The sequence below is a fragment of the Cottoperca gobio genome, chromosome 6, assembly GCF_900634415.1.
Source record: "Cottoperca gobio chromosome 6, fCotGob3.1, whole genome shotgun sequence".
Classification (NCBI taxonomy): domain Eukaryota; kingdom Metazoa; phylum Chordata; class Actinopteri; order Perciformes; family Bovichtidae; genus Cottoperca; species Cottoperca gobio.
In genome coordinates, this window is record NC_041360.1 from 15,743,877 (window position 1) to 15,762,149 (window position 18,273).

The 18,273-nt window shown below is 41.3% G+C and overlaps 1 protein-coding gene across 1 annotated transcript in view; it reads right to left on the minus strand.

Annotated features, from left to right (window-relative positions):
* slco3a1a (solute carrier organic anion transporter family member 3A1a) overlaps positions 1–16,135 on the minus strand; it is a 36,450-nt gene extending 20,315 nt beyond the window's left edge. Inside the window, exons 1-2 of the mRNA XM_029434217.1 lie at positions 15,517–16,135; positions 9,566–10,022 (exon numbers count right to left, since the gene is read on the minus strand). Of these exons, the coding sequence (XP_029290077.1) occupies positions 9,566–10,022; positions 15,517–15,675 (616 nt within the window). The 5' untranslated portion in view covers positions 15,676–16,135. The remainder of the gene's footprint in view (positions 1–9,565; positions 10,023–15,516) is intronic.
* Between the last annotated feature and the right edge of the window lie 2,138 nt (positions 16,136–18,273).

Below are 18,273 nucleotides of genomic sequence, written 5' to 3' on the forward strand. Positions count from 1 at the left end.
CCGTAGAAGTTGTGTTGTGTTTTTCTGGTTGAGTGTAAAGATTTGGAAAATAAACATGTTGGATCTTGAGGCCTTTATTGCTAGTCCATCGGAGGAGGTGTTACAAAAATTTACAAAGGAGCAGTTGCTTAAACTGTCTGAGCATTATTCAGTGGTTGTGGGGGACAAACGTCTTAAAGAAGATATTAAAGTGGCTTTGAAATTAACACTAATTGAGATGGGAGTTTTGACGGGACGGGGACGGGGGGGGGGATCAGGAAGAGCCTGTTCCGGTTTCCACAACTATGTCTGCCCAGACACAGGGGTTGACTTTTGAACAACAGAAAGAGCTTATTGCATTGCAAAGGGACCATGAAACATATATGCAAGAGTTGGAGATTAAAAAGCAAATTGAGGTAGCGAGGATTCACCAGCAAACGGAACAAGCAAAGTTAGATCTGGAGAGTCGTCGGTTGTCTGATGTAAAAGGTGGCAAGTGGTCCACTGAGGATCAGAGCGAGTAAAGTTGGTGTGCGTCCTTTTGATCAATAATTTGCGTTTGTTGCCACACTTTAATGAGGAGGCACCCAGATGTGTTTTTTACATTGTTTGAGCGAGCTGCTAAGGCTAGGGACTGGCCTGATGCGGACTGTGCTCTAATGTTCCAGTGTGTCCTTACAGGAAAAGCACAAGAACCATATTTGTCGTTGAGTTTAGAGTTTAGCTCTAGCTATGTCAAAATAAAAACTGCCGTGCTTAAGGCATATGAGCTTGTGCCAGAGGCTTAATCGCCAGCGTTTCAGGTCTTGGGAGAGGAGAAGTGGTCAGACGTATGTGGAATTTGCGAGAGGTCTGACAACTCACTTTAAACGTTGGTTAACAGCCCTTGAAATCGTTCATTTTAATGATTTATGTGAGTTGGTGATTTGGAGCGGTTTAAAAATTTGCTTCCTGGCCGAGTGGCCCCCCTACATTACTGAGAAGAAGGATGCCACTGCTGCTGATGCTGATGAATATGTGCTGCTCCATAAGGGTTCTTTTCGAGAGCGCACGGTGCGTGATGACGTTGGCTGGAGAGGGAGTAAGTCTGACGCTGCATCATTTGATCCCACACGGTCTTGGAAGTCTGGTTCATTTAAGTCTGATAAGTCTAAGTCTAATAAAAAATGAAGCTCAGTGAATCAGATCCTCAATAGAAACCAGCATGTGAAACCCAAGAACCCAAAAAAAATCTGCCTGACAAAGAGTTTGATTTACAATTTGACGTTTTGATGTCAGTGTAACTCACGCTGCATTTTGTGAGGAAAAACTTTGACTCAGCTGTTTTCAAATTGGAGCACAACACGGTTGCATCATAGCAAAACAAAGAAATAGACTCACTCCTGAGTCTGATTAAATAAAAGTTGACTAAATCAAACGGTTAATTATAATTACTGCCCACCTATTGATCAGAGTCCATTTAATTAGGCACTGTTATCCCTCACTCTCCGCCATCAGTGATATGGGGATTAAGTGCTGAACATGCTTCTGAGTAATCCTAGGAGCCCAGAGAGCAACCACTTACACACCACTCAATCAATGAGGCTTGGGATTTTTGGTAAAACCACGAGTGCAGCGTGAATTTGTATTTCCTGAGCAAAGTCCTTGTCCAAGGTCAGGTCTTGCCGTACACTTAAACTGCTAATTTTTCAGAGCAGTTACGTGTATGGCAAGTCCAAGACAGGTCCTGACCAGCAGCCAGTCGTGTGTTTTCTTTACTCTCTGTGGTTTGAAGATCAGGCAGAGCAGAGTAACGGCTGCAACCTCCACAGCAGGACTGAGCATTTCAATCCAATAGTAAAAAAAACAAACAAACGGCCTAACAACCAGCCGCTTATGTGGCAACGGCTTGCTGATGCTGCTGTGTTAAGGATCCGTCTCCTCCCACCTCTTATCCCCACGCTCCTCCCCCAATGGATGACAAAAAAAATCCTCTTTTTAATCAGCAGTGACAGAGGCTGACCCAAATTTGCCTCGAGACGGCTGCATGGTGGCATGTCGAGGTTTACTGAGGCCACGGGGATTCATGATGGAGAGGAAAAGGTGCCACAAGTATGTTTAGGCCAAAATGTAGCAGGTTGCCACATGGGGCACCATTCAGGCTACTGAGCCACATCTACACTGCAGCAGACGGTGATCTGGTAGGGGAAAAAAAAAGACACACATACATGGTAATAGCAAGAAGCTTCAACATACAGCTATGCAGGCTCTGGTGAGATGGCCTGGGGGTTTCATATCTGTTATCCAATACTGATCCATTTCCTGCAGAGGTCTGACCCATTTACTGGCTTCCAAACTGACACTTTCTCAGTTCCCTCATGTTACAGCTGAGGGATGAAAGGTTCATCATCAGGCCTGAAAAGTTGGCCCATCATCAGTGGAACTAAATAAAATGATCTTTAAAGGGTCTCCAGATGTGCCATGCTGAGGCCAGTTTCATGAAGATATTTTAGACTAGTCTGTTGTGTTAGACCAGTCCAGATTTCTGCTCTGAGATTAGATCTAATGCAAGTTAGACAGTTTCGCAAAAATAAATATTTTAAGCCTAAAAGGATATCCTGCCTACCCCAAGGCTAACTCTTCTTAGTTCTAGTGTTGTATCTTTGATTCATGGGACCAAATTGGTTCACATATGTTCAGCCGTTTCCCTCTATTTTGGGTTTAAGCTGTCAAAAACAAAACAGGGGATTTCATGAAACGATTTAGATGTTTATCTGATCTGACCAGCCAGACGTCCAACAGACAAACTGTACAGACTGTAGCAAACCATAGACTAGTATAATTACAGTGTCACTGCAATACTATCCCACAACAACAGCAGATTGACTGGGGGAGGTAATTTGCTTCAGACAAGCAGCCAGATGACAAGTCCTTATGAGGCTACTACATGGCCTGACGCACTACAGAAATGTGGAAATGTAATAATCAACCAAGTCCACACCCTTCTGAGGTTAATTTAACACTATCAGATAGCTTTGCACATCCGCCCAATCCGTCTCATATCAGAACGACATATAAACAAACAACTCTTCAATCTGCTCTTGTCATCTGCAAACAGCGGCTGCTGAAAAATCTAAAAATGATTAAACAGCGAATACATTTGCTCTCTATGTTTTGCCTCATTACCAGGCAAGACTCAGAGATAACCTCATTCAATTGAAGGAAGGACAACAAATTCAACTCAAATAACTTTCTCTGGTCAGATTTAGTGAAACTTGGGTCATCACAATGACTTTCCATTTACCAAAACGGGAGTACTGAAGTGTTGCAGTCCCCCTCTGCTCAGCATTATGTTGACTGCGTTCCTTTTTGAATCCATTATATGATACTTTTGGGATAATTACCGATTAGCTTCGAGACAGCAGCAGCGTGTTGTTGACCAGGTGGATACAAGATAATCTCCTGTTCAGTGCCCTCTCTACAAACTAGGAACAGCCCGAGGTAACAGAGCAGGGGGCGGCCGCTGCGTCCGGGCCTGCAGCAGAATGTACATTAAACGTCTCTGGGATATTCAGCTCGTAGCACAGCAGACTGCCGAGCGTCCTGTCGCACATGGCAGAAAGACAAGCCCACACAGTTCATTATAGTGATGCAGAGGAGCAGCGGCTGGCTGATGAACGTTTACTGCAACACCGTTTATCATCTTGAGATAAAACAAACTGGTGTTGCTAGGCAAACTCAGCATGCAGCTTATGGCAGGGACGGAAAAACCCATTTAGAATCTAATCCTTCAAGATGACATTAACATGCGCCGAGTTTAAGTAGCTTATATAAATGCCCTACTGCAGCAACGGTTTGGAGTCAGAGCATTTTAGCAGGAGTGTTGACTCTCGAGGACCCCTGTAAGACCTTTGTCACTGCGTCGTCTGCAATCGTTTTTTGCCTACAAAACTGAAGATAAATTTATCAGTAGTGACGTGAACACAACATGATGAAACATACCATTAGAAAATTGTTGGAATATGTAAAAAATAAAATAAAAAAAACACGGTAGTTGTGGTGAAAGACAGAGCTAAGGCCTGAAAATAAAATACAAACCAGTTGTTCAAATACTGAGATATGAAAGGCATTTTCTTTATGCTTTTCACTCTCCAGGTAGAGGCAGTTATCTTGTCTCAGGCCAAAATAAAAAGGACCTTTGTGTTTCCCAACAGCTAGTCTGTCATTTCTAGTTAGGTAGTATGGCTGAGAGAGATTGAGAAGAAAGAAAGAGGGCGATGGAAAGGGAGAGAGAGCTAGAGAGAGAGAGACAGACACAGAGAGACAGAGAGTGTCTACCAGAGTCACTGCAGCCTGCTGGTGCATGAAGTCAACTGAAATCACAATTAGTCATCCAATCTTTGCTAATTATGCGTGTTTCTCACGCCCGTCCCACCCTGCCCATAGACTTTAAATTGCGATGACGTCACCAATTTTTTGAAATCGCTTTTACCGACTTGAGGAAAGTTTAATAAATACCAAAATCTTCATGGATCAAAAATTCCTGTTTGCAGTCCACGGTGTACGGTTAACAGTTTTACAGACGTGTCTTTTATAAAGTGGTCTATGGGGAAAATGCTTTTTGGGCCACGGGTGGATTTTTCACCGCAATACCACGAGTGTCCACTGGGCAAAATTGGAGTCGAGGCCGAGCAACAGTGTCTTGTTAAACATCCATGACGTAAATAAACTGTTACAATTCCAAGACAGCTTTTGTTAGCAGCGGTATTAAACAATAAGCAGGGGTACAAACTCATCAGGGGTAAACACAGTAGCCTTACTGCTTTTTCCAAATATAGTTTAAAATAAGCTAAATCGACTGGGTATAAGCAAAGACGTTGTCTGACTATGTAGACTGGAGACATGGAGACCCAACGACATTGTTTAGTGCTAATTAGCAAATGCTAGCATGTTAACATGTTAAGATGGTAAAAATGACTTGCTAAAAATCAGCATGTTAGAGTTCTCATTATGAACTTGTTAGCATGCTTACAATAGCATTTAGCTTACAACACCAGTGGCTATGTACAGTCTTATAGAGCACAGGACTTGAGATGCAACTTACATAGCAAATACTGTATGAATGCTTTAGAAGAGTAATCCTGCTTCTTTAACAACTTCAGGACTCTCTCACTTTTGGCAGTAAAAGAAGCTGCATTAGAAAATTAAACTTTAAGCCTCTTCTCCATCAGCACTTTTAAATCTGTTCACAAAATGTCTTATATTTATTATGCAACAAGCAACGTTCACATGTCCAAATCTGTGACATTTTGCATAAAAAGGGTTAGACATCGATGAATTAATTAATGTCATCCTTTCAGTCCCCCCCATATAAGTACAGTACCACAGGCACTACATACTGTACATTATAGTTGCATGAAGAAATCCCAGGCAGTTTAAAAGCTTCTGAAACCTGAAGAGGCAGCAGGGTGGAGTCTGACGCCAGCTCTAAACCCTTCTGTGTGTCCTGTACAGCAGTGGTCCCAAACCACCGATCCGTGGGTCATTTGGTACCGGGCCGCACAGAAAGATCGAATAAAAAAATATGTTATTTTGAAAGAGGTTTTATTTTGAAAAATCACCGGATACATCCGTCTGTCCGTCTGTGTCTCTTGACACATGTCAAGACCAGAGGTCAAGACACTCGTCTCAGTCACGTGATGACTTTACTTCAAAAATTAAGCCCACAAGCAACAATGAGTGGAAAACAAACGTCTTTAAAGAGCTTTTTTGGAAAAGGGAAAAGAGTCAATGAGGAGACATTTAAAAGACAACATCAGGAGTCCTACTTAAAATATGTGTTATCTACAGGTGATTCTCATGCGGCGCTCTGCATAATACACAAGCTTGCAAATGAGGCAGCGAAGCCTTCATAACGGCTTCGCAGGCACCCGCCGTTAAAAGACAAGCCCTTGGAGTTTTTTGAAAGAAAAAAACATGACCAAGAAGGACATAAACAATTACTGATGGCCACCACATCAACACATGCGAGTGCACTGAGAGCGTCATACTTAGTGACTAACTGTATCGCTAAGAGAAGAAACCTTTTACTATTGGTGAAGAATTGATACCCCTATATTGGACCGGCTCGTTGCAGAGACACAAGCTCAGGGCTCTCACTAATTCAGCGTAATGGTGAGTTTTTTTATGCACTTTATATTTGTTTTTATGCCCCCCCTCCCACACACACTTTGAAGGGTGGTCCGTGAAGATATTGTCTTACATGAAACCGGTCCGTGACGCTAAAAAGGTTGGGGACCGCTGCTGTACAGTACATTTACGCAGTTAGGGGTCCTATGGGAAGAGCCAGAATTAGCAGTGGATAGTGAAAGGTCATAGAGCAGTGGGAATAAAGATCCTGTTGACGCAATCTGCCCGATCATATTATTTCCTTTGGCCGGAGACGAGTGCCTCCATCTAGACTCTGGAAACAAACCAAAACAACGCGATGACAGAAAACACATGTGTTTACGTTAGACTCTTCTTGATAATGCCGTTCAAACCAGTTTCTTGAGAACACTGAAGTATTTCCTTTTAAGAAGAACACGTAGCAGTATGAGGTCCTAAAAATCTTACTGACAGTGAACATATCTTAACCAGACAGAGAGAATGGCTTTCTAAAGAGTCACAGCCGACTTTCCTCGAGTGTTTTACAGCTGTTTAAACAGCAGTAAGCCTTGCCTGCTGCAGTATACACAGTCAAAGCAGGCAGTCAGAGCCTCTGGAGGAGTTGTTTTTCACAGGCCTGTGTGGTATGCATGTGCGTCCCGGCCCACTCAGACCCACCTCATGGCTGGCTGGTTGGCATTCCTGCCTTACTCTGTAATTATGGCTCTTCTCCAGGTCTCTCGGCTCTGCTCTCCCTGCACCGCCATACTCTTAAAAGGGCGGTGCTTGCCTCACACTTTCCACCTGGCCAGTTGGCTCAGGCTCTAATTTTAACAATGACACATCACCAGGCTGAAAATGAGCACCGACAACAGCAGCAGGAAAAGGTTGCGGTGTGCTGTGAGAAAAATAGCAGTTTCAATTACACTTCTGTATCTTGAATCAGGGTTAATCATGATGTTCTTCACCTTGCACTGAACTTAAAATGATGTGATATCAGATAATTAAAGAATTAAAGTGACTTGAAGTATTTGCTTTCAACACCGTCTCCCATGGAGTGTGTGAAAAAGTTTCAACACTTAAAGCTGTGAAATAGTCTACATGCCAAACAGCAAGCACAGTTGATACACACTTGTAATCTGGCAGAGTGAAAAGGACAGCCTAGGGGAAATGCACATTCTCATACAGCACATCTGTTTGCAGCAGTTATGAATGTCAGGTTAAAGTTTCTGGTCTCAGATTCACAAGGTGTTTTCCTCTCTAGTTTCTCTCTAACGGCTTCTTCAAACCACTCAAATTTCCCCTTAAACCTTCTGCGGAGACAAAATAACACCAGTAAGAGGATGGATGATTCACTCTCATCCATCCATGGTCCATTCACTCTCATGTTTTGAAAAATCTAATTTCATCTATTAATCTAAAGGTGTGTTTATAGTGAATAAAAAATGAAACAAGACTGAAGCCAAAGCCTACAGAACTTGTGCAACACTTACAGGAAATAAGCAAATATTTGGCCACGACAAAATGTTTTGAAAAAAACGTTCCATCGCTGCTGTAACAACGTGAACTTGTTGACGTAAACGGTTGAATAATCCAAATACATTATCAGTATGTGAAAGGAAATCTCACAGAATTTCAGACAATCTACTCCATTCATGCAGCTGGGGGCACATGACATGCCTGCAGCAGAAGGATTAGGACGATCAGCTGAGCACGACTCAATACCACATTGTTCCTCGCTGCTCACCGCTCATTTTTTTCCCTCCAACTCTCCTTGCAGCTTATCAGAGGAGGACAGAACAAAATCTCACCTCCCTTATGCATGCCAAAGTCAAATCACTCGCAGTCCACTTCCCACCATGAATTGCTTACAAGCAACTACTGTGGTGCCAAAAATGTCAAAGCCTTTTGTCGCACTTTTTCATGCTCTTTATTGTTTCAAACAAAGCTGGAGGTGCTTTTTGTAAAAACATCCCATGTTCGGGACAAATAAACACAATGAACGGCAATTAAGAAAAATCGGCTTTGGACTTGAGATTACAGAGCACACTGCTGCCTTTGTTTGCAGGTCACATCTGTATTTGAGTGACAAAAGGCAGCCACACAGCATGCTGCTGTGTGAATGTATCAGAAAAGGGGCGAGTGCCAGCCTGAACTCATCCTCTATTGAGGCTCTCATTGTCTCTGCTCCACACTGATAACAAACAGCAAACACTATGCAGACACATCTCATCTACTCCATCAAAGGCTGACGTGGCAGTCTGGACAACAAACAGACAGGTCCCCGTCAAAGCAATGCAACATACTATTAAATGGATTTGTGGCTGTGCTTTCGCAGGTCTTATGACCAACAAAATTAAAGAAGATAGGTTTACGTTAGTCTGTGACAGTTACTGTTTTAACTTTAAAACATTACTTTACTTGCCAAAAGGCTAGCTGAGAAAATAAGCTTAAAGACTGCTACCGTCTTAGAAATAGTCCAGTACATAACCTCAGTAAAACGGTAAATTGCAGTTTTCACGCTTTGTTTTTTGTACAGATTGTATGGATTTGTGTAGCTTTGGACAGAACCAGGCTAGTGGTTTCCTTTTACTTCCATTGCGCAAAGTGTACGCTTAGTTTGTGCTAAACCAAGCTAACAGACAAGCTACATATTTACCACACAGACATGAGTGTCCTTTATCATATGTTGCTCTTCTATATGCAGAATATAGATTTATTACTATATATATTTATATATTTATTGTAACATCTGTCATGGGTGGTTGTTTCTGTAAAATATCTGACATCCACAGAAAAAGCTACAGATGTGAAAATCCTCCATGGCTTAATGAGGCACGCATTAAAGCTACCTTCTGCATACTGAAATAGCAAAATATACACATCACAGCAAATACATATCCCTAAACAGCCATTGTGTTTTCAGAACTTTGCACAGAAAGCACTTTGAATGCACCTTTAAACCTCAAAGAAGCCACATCAGCAGCATCTTGCCTTTGAGAGAGGATTGCGCGAAGCAGAGACATTTAACCCGCATCTGGCCTCTTCGCCACTGAAACGGATGTAATGGAGATTACAAAGCTCCAAGATCTGCTCACCTGGCACACACATGAACAGGCCCTGTGCTTGGAAAAAAAGGGATGTGGTGCGCAGCAGAAGAGCACACGTACATACTGTGTGTTGACTCAAAATGTGCAAACATCGCACCTGATGAACAAACACGTAGATGGCTGTCTTTCCGCTGTACTAGTTTTAGTTGCCTTGGGAAATCAGTGTGCTGCGGCAAATAGATTTTTAATTTCCAGTGTGATAATCATCCGTTTCCTTGAACAGCAATTTAATTCAGCCAAAGATTCTCAAACTTTCCTCCAGCAATCTGATTTTTTTCATTTTTCCATCAGATTACGTATAATCTGTATTTTTAACATTTTGTTCACACAATTTCATAAATGTAGCTCACCTATATAGAGCGATGAGTCTTTCTTCTTCACGTGATCATCAATGTAGGACACCCCCAGGGGCTGCACCGGTGTGGCTCCGATCCCCAGCAGGACCTGGGCTCCAATCAGCAGCAGGTACATCATGTTGGTGTTGGCCCTGTTGCCGCATATTTTGTCCTCAGCCTTCTGAACTTCCGTGCTGCTGGTGTTGGAGCAAACATCCCGACCCACGTCAGTCCTCCACGTTTCCCCTATCTCATACTGATTAGTTAGAAACTCAGGCAGAGCTGAGAGAAGGGCGCCAAGAGCCATGACGATGCCCCCGCAGCCGATCAGACGGGGCCGATGCGCCTTTGCCCCAAAGTAGCTGACAAACAGGATCAGAGCCAGGTTGCCTATCTCGAAGCTGCTGGCTATCACTCCTACGTCGGCACTTTGCAGGTTGAACCGCCGCTCCAGGGTGGTCAGCACACTCACCTGAAAGACAACAGAACACAAAATCAAAGGTATGAAGGTAAAATTAAGGTAAAATTACTTACACCTGGCATTAACATGCAATCTGTATCTGTATTTAGAGAAATGCATGTTAATGTAAGATGTATATGCAAGCAGAACGCATTGTGAGCTGAAGACGATCAGATCAGCCAATTCTGACTGATCACATATTAATGCCAGGTGTATGTCGGTCATGTATTCTTGGAGAAATAGTCTGTTTTTTCATCATCCATTTTAAACTGTGCCTTTCCATTGGAATATTCTGAATAACAAGCTGTTCAGATGTTCCACACAGTGGCTCCTCCCTGGAAACAGGCCTCTGGTTTTGATTAGCCAGGCACAGCAACATTTAACTTTAGTGAGAATAACTCATCACAAGCTTCTCTCTCTTTCACCAGCTGTCGTCCACTAGAGCTAGAGCGTACCAGTAACTTCCAGCTGAAGCAAACACAGCAAAATGGTTGTTTAAGCTAGTTTTGTTTGTTAACTGTAGTTGTCAGAGTCTAAATAATGTAAGCAAATATTTATTTTCAGAGAATGACTGAGAACTTTAACTTTGTTAGACAAAGTTCATCATGATATATCAAAGTCAAATACTTTATTATAGGGGATCTGCAGAGCAGAGCCAGGGAGTGCTTTCTTGCGATATGTGGGAACAGTCTCTGCGAGCCATGTGAACCACAGCGTCACATTTAAACGGTTATGAAGCTATTTTCAGATCTGTCCCGAACTGTCCTTGAAAGGGCATCACAGTTTTCCATTTCCCAAACGGGCTCAGGAGTTTTGACTAAGCTCCACACACACACCCACACACACAAAAAAAAGGTCCCACCAACACAAACATCCCTTTCTGAGAAAAAGTGACTTCACTGAATCTTGTGGTTTAAAAAGTTGTGGTTTTGCTGTTAGAATTATTTTCCATCAAATGCTTGATTATGCTCATTTAATGTACACATTTAATTTAATGTTCATACAAGGAAATGACCTTTGAGGCCACTGGTGGTGGTGACTGGTTAAAGTACTCCTTTTCTGCATGAGACTACACTTACATTTTACTTTCACATTAAGCATCAAGCTTTGCTACATATTAAATCTTATCAGAAACAGAGTTTCTTCTGTTGGGAAAGTCTGCATTACAAAATATTATTATTAGAATAATAATATTTTGGTGTGTTTTCCCCCTCACTTTTAGTTTCATTTAGCGTGTATAATCCACTTCTGATGTCAGAGACCGTCGTCTTTACCAACCGCACAACATTGTAATCTACGCACCAAATCTGGTGCTGAAATCAGTAATGAACAGGAAAGTGACGTTTTAGTATTTTAAGTTTTTGCTAACTGGCTTAAATCTCTGATAGTATCTCTTCATGTACTCTTCTGTCCTCACTGATACCTAAAATATGACGCATGTCTATGTTCTCTATGCTCTGTTCCCTTTGAGACAATATTTACAGGAGAGTAAATGAGATGTCATTGTCAACTGAAACAAACATTGGACAGCCTGTTTGCTTTGTCATTACAGTTGAGAAAAAAAAAAAGGTGTCCTCTGTGACTTTTCTGAATCAGAAGTGACAGCAGGTCGTTCTCGCAGCTGCTCTAAACACAGCTGCAGTGACCTTCACTACACATCAAAGCATTGGGAGGATGATTGTTGGGAGCGGTTCGTGCCGGAGTCCTTTTGGTGATGTTGAGTGGATAGAAAACTTTAGAATGAGTCACAGCCTCTCCTCGGGTAGCTCTTTCTCACTAAATGCGCACAAACTGGACGTGCTGTATTTACCCCAGGCTGGCTCCGCCCGACTGGGACGTGATCGCAACATTGTCTCATCCAGCTCTTAGAAACAATGCCAGGCCCCGACAACCTGTTGACACGGTAGCTTTAGCTCTTCACAGATATTGACATTGCAACAAAATATAGCAGAGCGAGCAAAGCCGTCGTCAATTCAATCACATCCCATCCCGTTACAGGAGGCCTGAGCAAGTGGAGTGACCGAGAGCTTCTGCTCTCCGCAGTGGAAACACTGATGAGTTGAGCCCTCGTCTCCAGGTTAAACATGTTTATGCACTTCCACTCCGACTTAAACAGGCAGCCTTCCAGGAGGATTACACCCAGAATAAATTACATAGGAAAAATTGAGTGGATTGCATACTGGTCGGTGGTTAAGACCACATTTTCTTCAAAAAACTTAAACTGTGTAAATCTTTAATCTGTTGCATGGCAACAAAACAAACCTTGTCATGTTGTGCGACACCTCATCATCTAATGGGGAAGAACGAGTCTTGTCTGAGCACGAGGAAACCCAAAATTTTCTGGATGTACTGACATGGTCTGTATTATCAGCAAGCAGCAAAAAGGCAGCTAAATGCTGACATTCACTTAAGCACATTAAGGTTTAGCACGGACGGTGAAAGTGCTGAAATAGTGCTATTTGTGAAGGCACAGCAGCTGTTTATAACTGAAGTCTAAGGCTATTAAGAAGCATTTCCATTCAGTTTTATGAGGTGTAACCTAGTGAAGGGTTGACTGAAGGTTAACTAAAGGTACTTTAACTGCTCTGAATAAGCCATTTTAAAAATTTTATATTTTTTAAGTTTCTTTATCTTTCATCCTTATTTTTACACACTTAATAGCTACACGTGTGTGAAATTGAATGAAAAGGCCCCAACGCTAACACAGCAATAATTAATTACCTGGGTGATGTATGTTTTGACTTATGTCTGTTTATTAACCTGTATTATTTGAAATCTCAGCAATTAACTAATAAATACATAAAATTACTAAATAATTAATATCTAAACAAATACGTGTGCTTAATTAGAACATAGACTAGATATTAATACTGATATGTAAAATGGCAATTTGGGCTTTTCCGTCCTTGCAACGCTCAGCTGATTCAGTGCGACCATAGTTTGACAGGTTTGCTCAGCTGAGACGAACACAGTTCCGGTTTAGGTGTTGGTTGCACTTCGCAGATCAAGCTCTGAAGTGTCAGAAAGTATTCTTATCAGGGAGGTGTTACTATTACCAACTATACAGCCTCAGGTGTTGCATACACAGAAATCACAAATAGAGCTTCCAGGCGCTTAATATATAGTATCCACTCAAGCAATTAAAACCTGATGTAGTGACTGCAGACAAGTAGGAACAATACATCTGTGACTGCAACTTTATTATTGGGTAAAATGAGACCGCCTGGGAGACTTTCAATTGTGAAGAATCAATTTATCAATGACATGATGATTCTGGGATCAGTAAACCTCAAACTCAGGTTTGTTTCAGCACAACTAGGTCTCCAAACAACAATTATTTACATAATTAATGTATGCTTTTGTCATGGCAGAATTGAAATCAGTGGAACATGCCCATCATAGCGTTCTAGAGCCCACAGTGGAACCAGAGAACGTTTGCCCTTTTGGCTCAAAATAGCTGCAGATTAGTTTTCTGTCGCTCAACTAATCTTTCCAGCTCTGCATGCACAACATTTAACGACATCACTTTAGAACTACATAATGATTTAAATCAGTCAATGTATAGTAGTAAACGAGTGATTCGATTGAGCTCTCTTGTTATACCTTCTGCGACTACGATGAAAATGATACGTCCAACAGAACTGAAGCGTTTAGTTGATTGATCGTTTAGTAGATCGACAGAAAAATGATCTGGAACCATTTTGATAATCAATAAATAAAAAAATGTAATTTGTCAAATAAAAGTAAAGAAAATAAATGGCACAATTTTTCTCTTTGTCATAGGCCTATATCATAACTTTGGGTTTTAGACTTCTGGTCAGACATTTGAAACCTTGGCCTTGGATTTACATTTTCCCGTCTTTTATACACAAAATGATTAATAAAAATAATAATAAAATACTCAGACCAGGTCACCATATGCTGAAAATAAATCCGCCATGAAATTATTTACTTCAGATGTAAACTTTTAAATCACAAGAAGCCATTAATTCAGTATCACTAAACAAAAACCTGTAAAAATAGCTAGATAAGATCATTTCTGAAAACTGAGAAAAAACTAAATTAAAAATCAGGAAACAATGATACTCAACTGTGTACTTCTGTGGTATTTGCCTGTGCAGGTTGACTTTGTGTTAATTTGTAGTCTGGCTGCTAAATCAGGACACCCAGCATGCTGCTAAGTGTCTTGTACAGTAAGCAGCTCAGAGAAAGCAAAGATGGCAATGATAGTTGCGTTGTCTCTTCACTGCCAGCAAGCTCTCTTAAGTCCCATCATCCTATCAGAGACACCACGGCAGCTCACGTAGGTTGATACCAGTTCACCAGATTGTAACCAAACTAGTTACATAATGTCCTGCATGCAGTGTGTAAATAAAGCTCCATATTGTATTGTTGACGAACAAAAGCAGGCCCGAAAGCATCATGTGTATAGGTGAGTAGATGATTCCAAACCTCACCTGGTTTATTGTTCAAACTGTTTGAACAGGTGTCCAAAACTATGGTGCCATAAAAAGCAGAACGGTAATACCGGTTTTATCAGAAATAAACAATAAGGAGGAAGTCCTCTTAAGGAAATCATCCTAACTGACTGAGTTGCACCGCCGTGCTGTCGCTGTTCTGTTGCTCGATGCTCAGCAGGTCCACTAACACAGAAGATAAGATGTTCCACTCCAAATATGGCGAAGGCATTCAGGGTTTAGTCTATTAATTGCGAGGGAGCATAGGAAACTGTAATTCTTGAAGAATATAACATAGCTAATGTCAAAACTAAATGTTCAGTGGTTGCCTGAGGCTGTGGAGGTCCTCTGGGAATATTTTGGAGCACTTCGGGAGCTTTGTCCCACAAATTCTATATTAGAGTCTCTGCATGGGTTCAGATCTTTCGGTGTTTTCATGTTTTCATTGCAACAGCATCATAAAAATACACATTTTGAGGTTTGAGAAGAGAGGACGTATTTAAAAACACCTCATGTTACACCAACATTGTTGTCAACAATTTTGATTGATAGTAATAATGAAAGAGTGCATAAAACAAAACAAACAAACAGGAAGTAAGAGGGATGGGAGGAGGTCCTTGACCTTGAATGACATTTTGGGTAAAATCAGCCAATTACTGCCTTCCTGAGCACAATAAGACTATCATTATCAATGCTATCATAGCTCAGCATTTAGTAACTGATGCGTGGTTGATGAAAAAAAAGCCTACGTTTGAATTGTGATACATTAAAGTTAAATTAGACATCATAGCGCACTAAAAGCATTATATTTTCTCAGGGACAGTTGAGCAGTATGAAATGTGACCTGCAGGCTCTACTTTACAGTGCAGGAGAGAGGTTTATATGTCCCGTCATTGCTCTGTTACGTGTTATTAGTCCAAAGGGTGCATAGCAGCAGAAAGAAACCCTAAATGTGAAGTCTAGACCCGGATAACACAAGTGTGAATCTGATCTACAGTAGCAGGGTCTCGGTAACAGTGCGAGTCCCGCTCGGCTAGTGTTGTACTCACCAGGTATGCTCCGACGGTGCCCTGAGCCAACATGAGGGCGCATTCCGATATCAAGAATATCTTAATATTTGAGAAGCATGAGGGGTTTTTGCGGAGGCCGTCACCTTCCAGCATGTCCCCGCCGCTCCGGTCCGACTCACGGTGCTTCTTCACCTGCATCCTCCCTTTACTTTACCCACACAGCACTGCGAGAAACCGAAACACACAGTAGCAGGATGACTGTAGGAAGACGCTGGCAGGTACAGTGTTTCGCTTTCCCCCCCCACCCCTGAAGACTACATTCGCGGTGCTTCTTGTCGCTGTTTCTCCAGTTAAATAATTTGTCTTCACACACGTGACAAGCTACGAAACACACGTCCAAACTCCACGGAGCTGTGCCGGTAGTCTACGTCTAAACATTGCCTCGTCGGCGACACGCAGGAAGATTTAAACTCCCTGAATGTGTTTGTAAAGGCACGAGTGAACCACGCGCACTCAAATCTCTGTCAAATCGCATATTTCCGTCGTAGGGTGAAGGTTCTGGTTAAAGGCTTCTTCTTGGTCTTCTCCTCTAACTCCTGCCGCTCCGGACTGTCGTGGTCCTTCACGCACAATGACTGCCCGCTGTCTCTGCGCTCCCGCCACCTCCCTCTTCACTAGCTTACTCTCCTCCTCTGTCCGCTCGTGCACGGCCCTACAGGCGCTGTGTAGCAGCATCACAAGTCTGCTCAACTTGCCTCTGACTTGAAAAATCACTACAGTAGTCCTGTGGGACCCCATGTGTGTGTGGTGTTTAAAGTGACTCACTGCCATCTTCTGATGCATAATTTCCCCCACAATAAACCTATAGGGGTTATAGCTGTGGTGCAGATTGAGATTGTTAGGTCTCAGGGCTGCAACTAAGGATTATTTTAAAACTGAAACTAGCTGAGACTAGTCGCTAAAACGATAAATCAATTAATACAAAATATGAAAAAAATATTTTGATAGTCGATTCATCTTGTAAGTTATTTATCAACAACATATGGAAAACATTTTCTCGTGAAGGCTTCTCCAATGCAATCATTTACTGCTTTCTTGTGTTTTATAGCACTGTAAACTGAATATTTTTGGATGATCTATTAGATGTATCCAAGAAGTTTTTCTAATAGTATATTGTATTTTTATAGAACCTAGTTACCGCTGAGTATATCCATTAAAAGGTCAAACGTGACAATGAATGACAAATGTAATGTAGTAATTCACTATAATTCTAAAACAAGGAAAACACATTTGAGAAGATGGAACCATCAAATGTTTGGAATTCCCCAAGGAAAAGTTTAACATTTTGGGAAATGTGCTTTCTTGTCAAGATTTTAAAGAAAATATAGGATAAAGACTTGAAAAGAGGGGTAAACAGCTAGCCTGGATCTGTGATGAGAAATGATGAGACTAAACCTGTCCCTTGAATAATCGATTAATCAACTAATCATTGCATCTCTTGCTCTTTAACAGCACTTCAGCTAAGTTGTAGCAGGGCCTGTGTTTTTCCAACATTTATTGTTGGATTATCATGTTGTCAGCATGTCTGGGATGAGGTATTGCGGTGGTTATGATGTAATGTAACCACATAATGTGATGATGATGGGGTGGAACTGCACAGGATGATAAACAGATCCTGTGTAAAGGCTGCAAGGGTTTTCTGCAAAGCTGTTTGCTCAGTTTTAGAAACAGCAGCAGCATAAGGACATGTAACGGTCAGGGAGATGAGCTGGTAATTGCTGAACTGTGAAATATGTTTTTGAACCAAACTGAACATTTAATAACTGGTCCAAACATCACAGTGACATGCGAGTTTGTTAGTAGTTAGAGCTATTTTTTAGTTTAATCATAAACCAATTTGGCTGAATTGATTAGTTGATTAACTGCTTAGTCAAATGGCAACTGTTAGTAATTTTACAAGCAAAAATGCAAAATATTCCAGCCTCTCCAATGTAAGGGTTTGCTGTTTTTGTCTATTTTATATATTTATTTTTCTAACATTTTATAGAATGTTAATCCATTGATTGAGACCATGGTTGTCAAATGAATTGATACTGAAAATAGTTAAAAGCTGCAGCCCTAAATGCTATTACTACCTGAACACTATTTCTTGGTTAATTTAATACTCAAGTGTCTTAAGAAATACAACATATTAACATCTCTATTAGTTCTTACGAATAAACAAACAACAGACACATTTTGAGATCTGAAATACATGAGAACACTTTGTAATATTCTCTTGTAAAACACAAAAATACATTTCATTCAACAGAATGAACATGGATTCAACCCTGTGACAGTGATAAAAAATGTAACATATCACTATCAAGATGACCGTTATGCAATGTCATTTTATAATATTAGTTTTATGATAGACAGTTCCACTCTTATAGTAAACCCAGAGACCCTGAAATGGACTCTGTCTCACATCTTTTGAACAACAGATGAACCCACAATAAAAAAACTATAAATGATCGCTGTATGATTTTACAGTCCACTGTGATTCAGGGCGGCCCCCTCATTCTCAGACTGAGTTTTTGGCAGGTGTCCAATGCAAAATGGTCATCAATCGTAGACCCTCCCTTCCGACCATCACACTCCCACACAGAAATCCTTCCTACGCTGCTGCATGTTGCTTCCTGCAGTCAGCCTGCTGGGAGAAGTGACTGTCAAGCTGTGTGTTACAGTGTTAAAGAAACTGAGCTAAGTATGTACATATTCAAAGATAAATGAACAGCGTTAAGAGAAATGTAAATA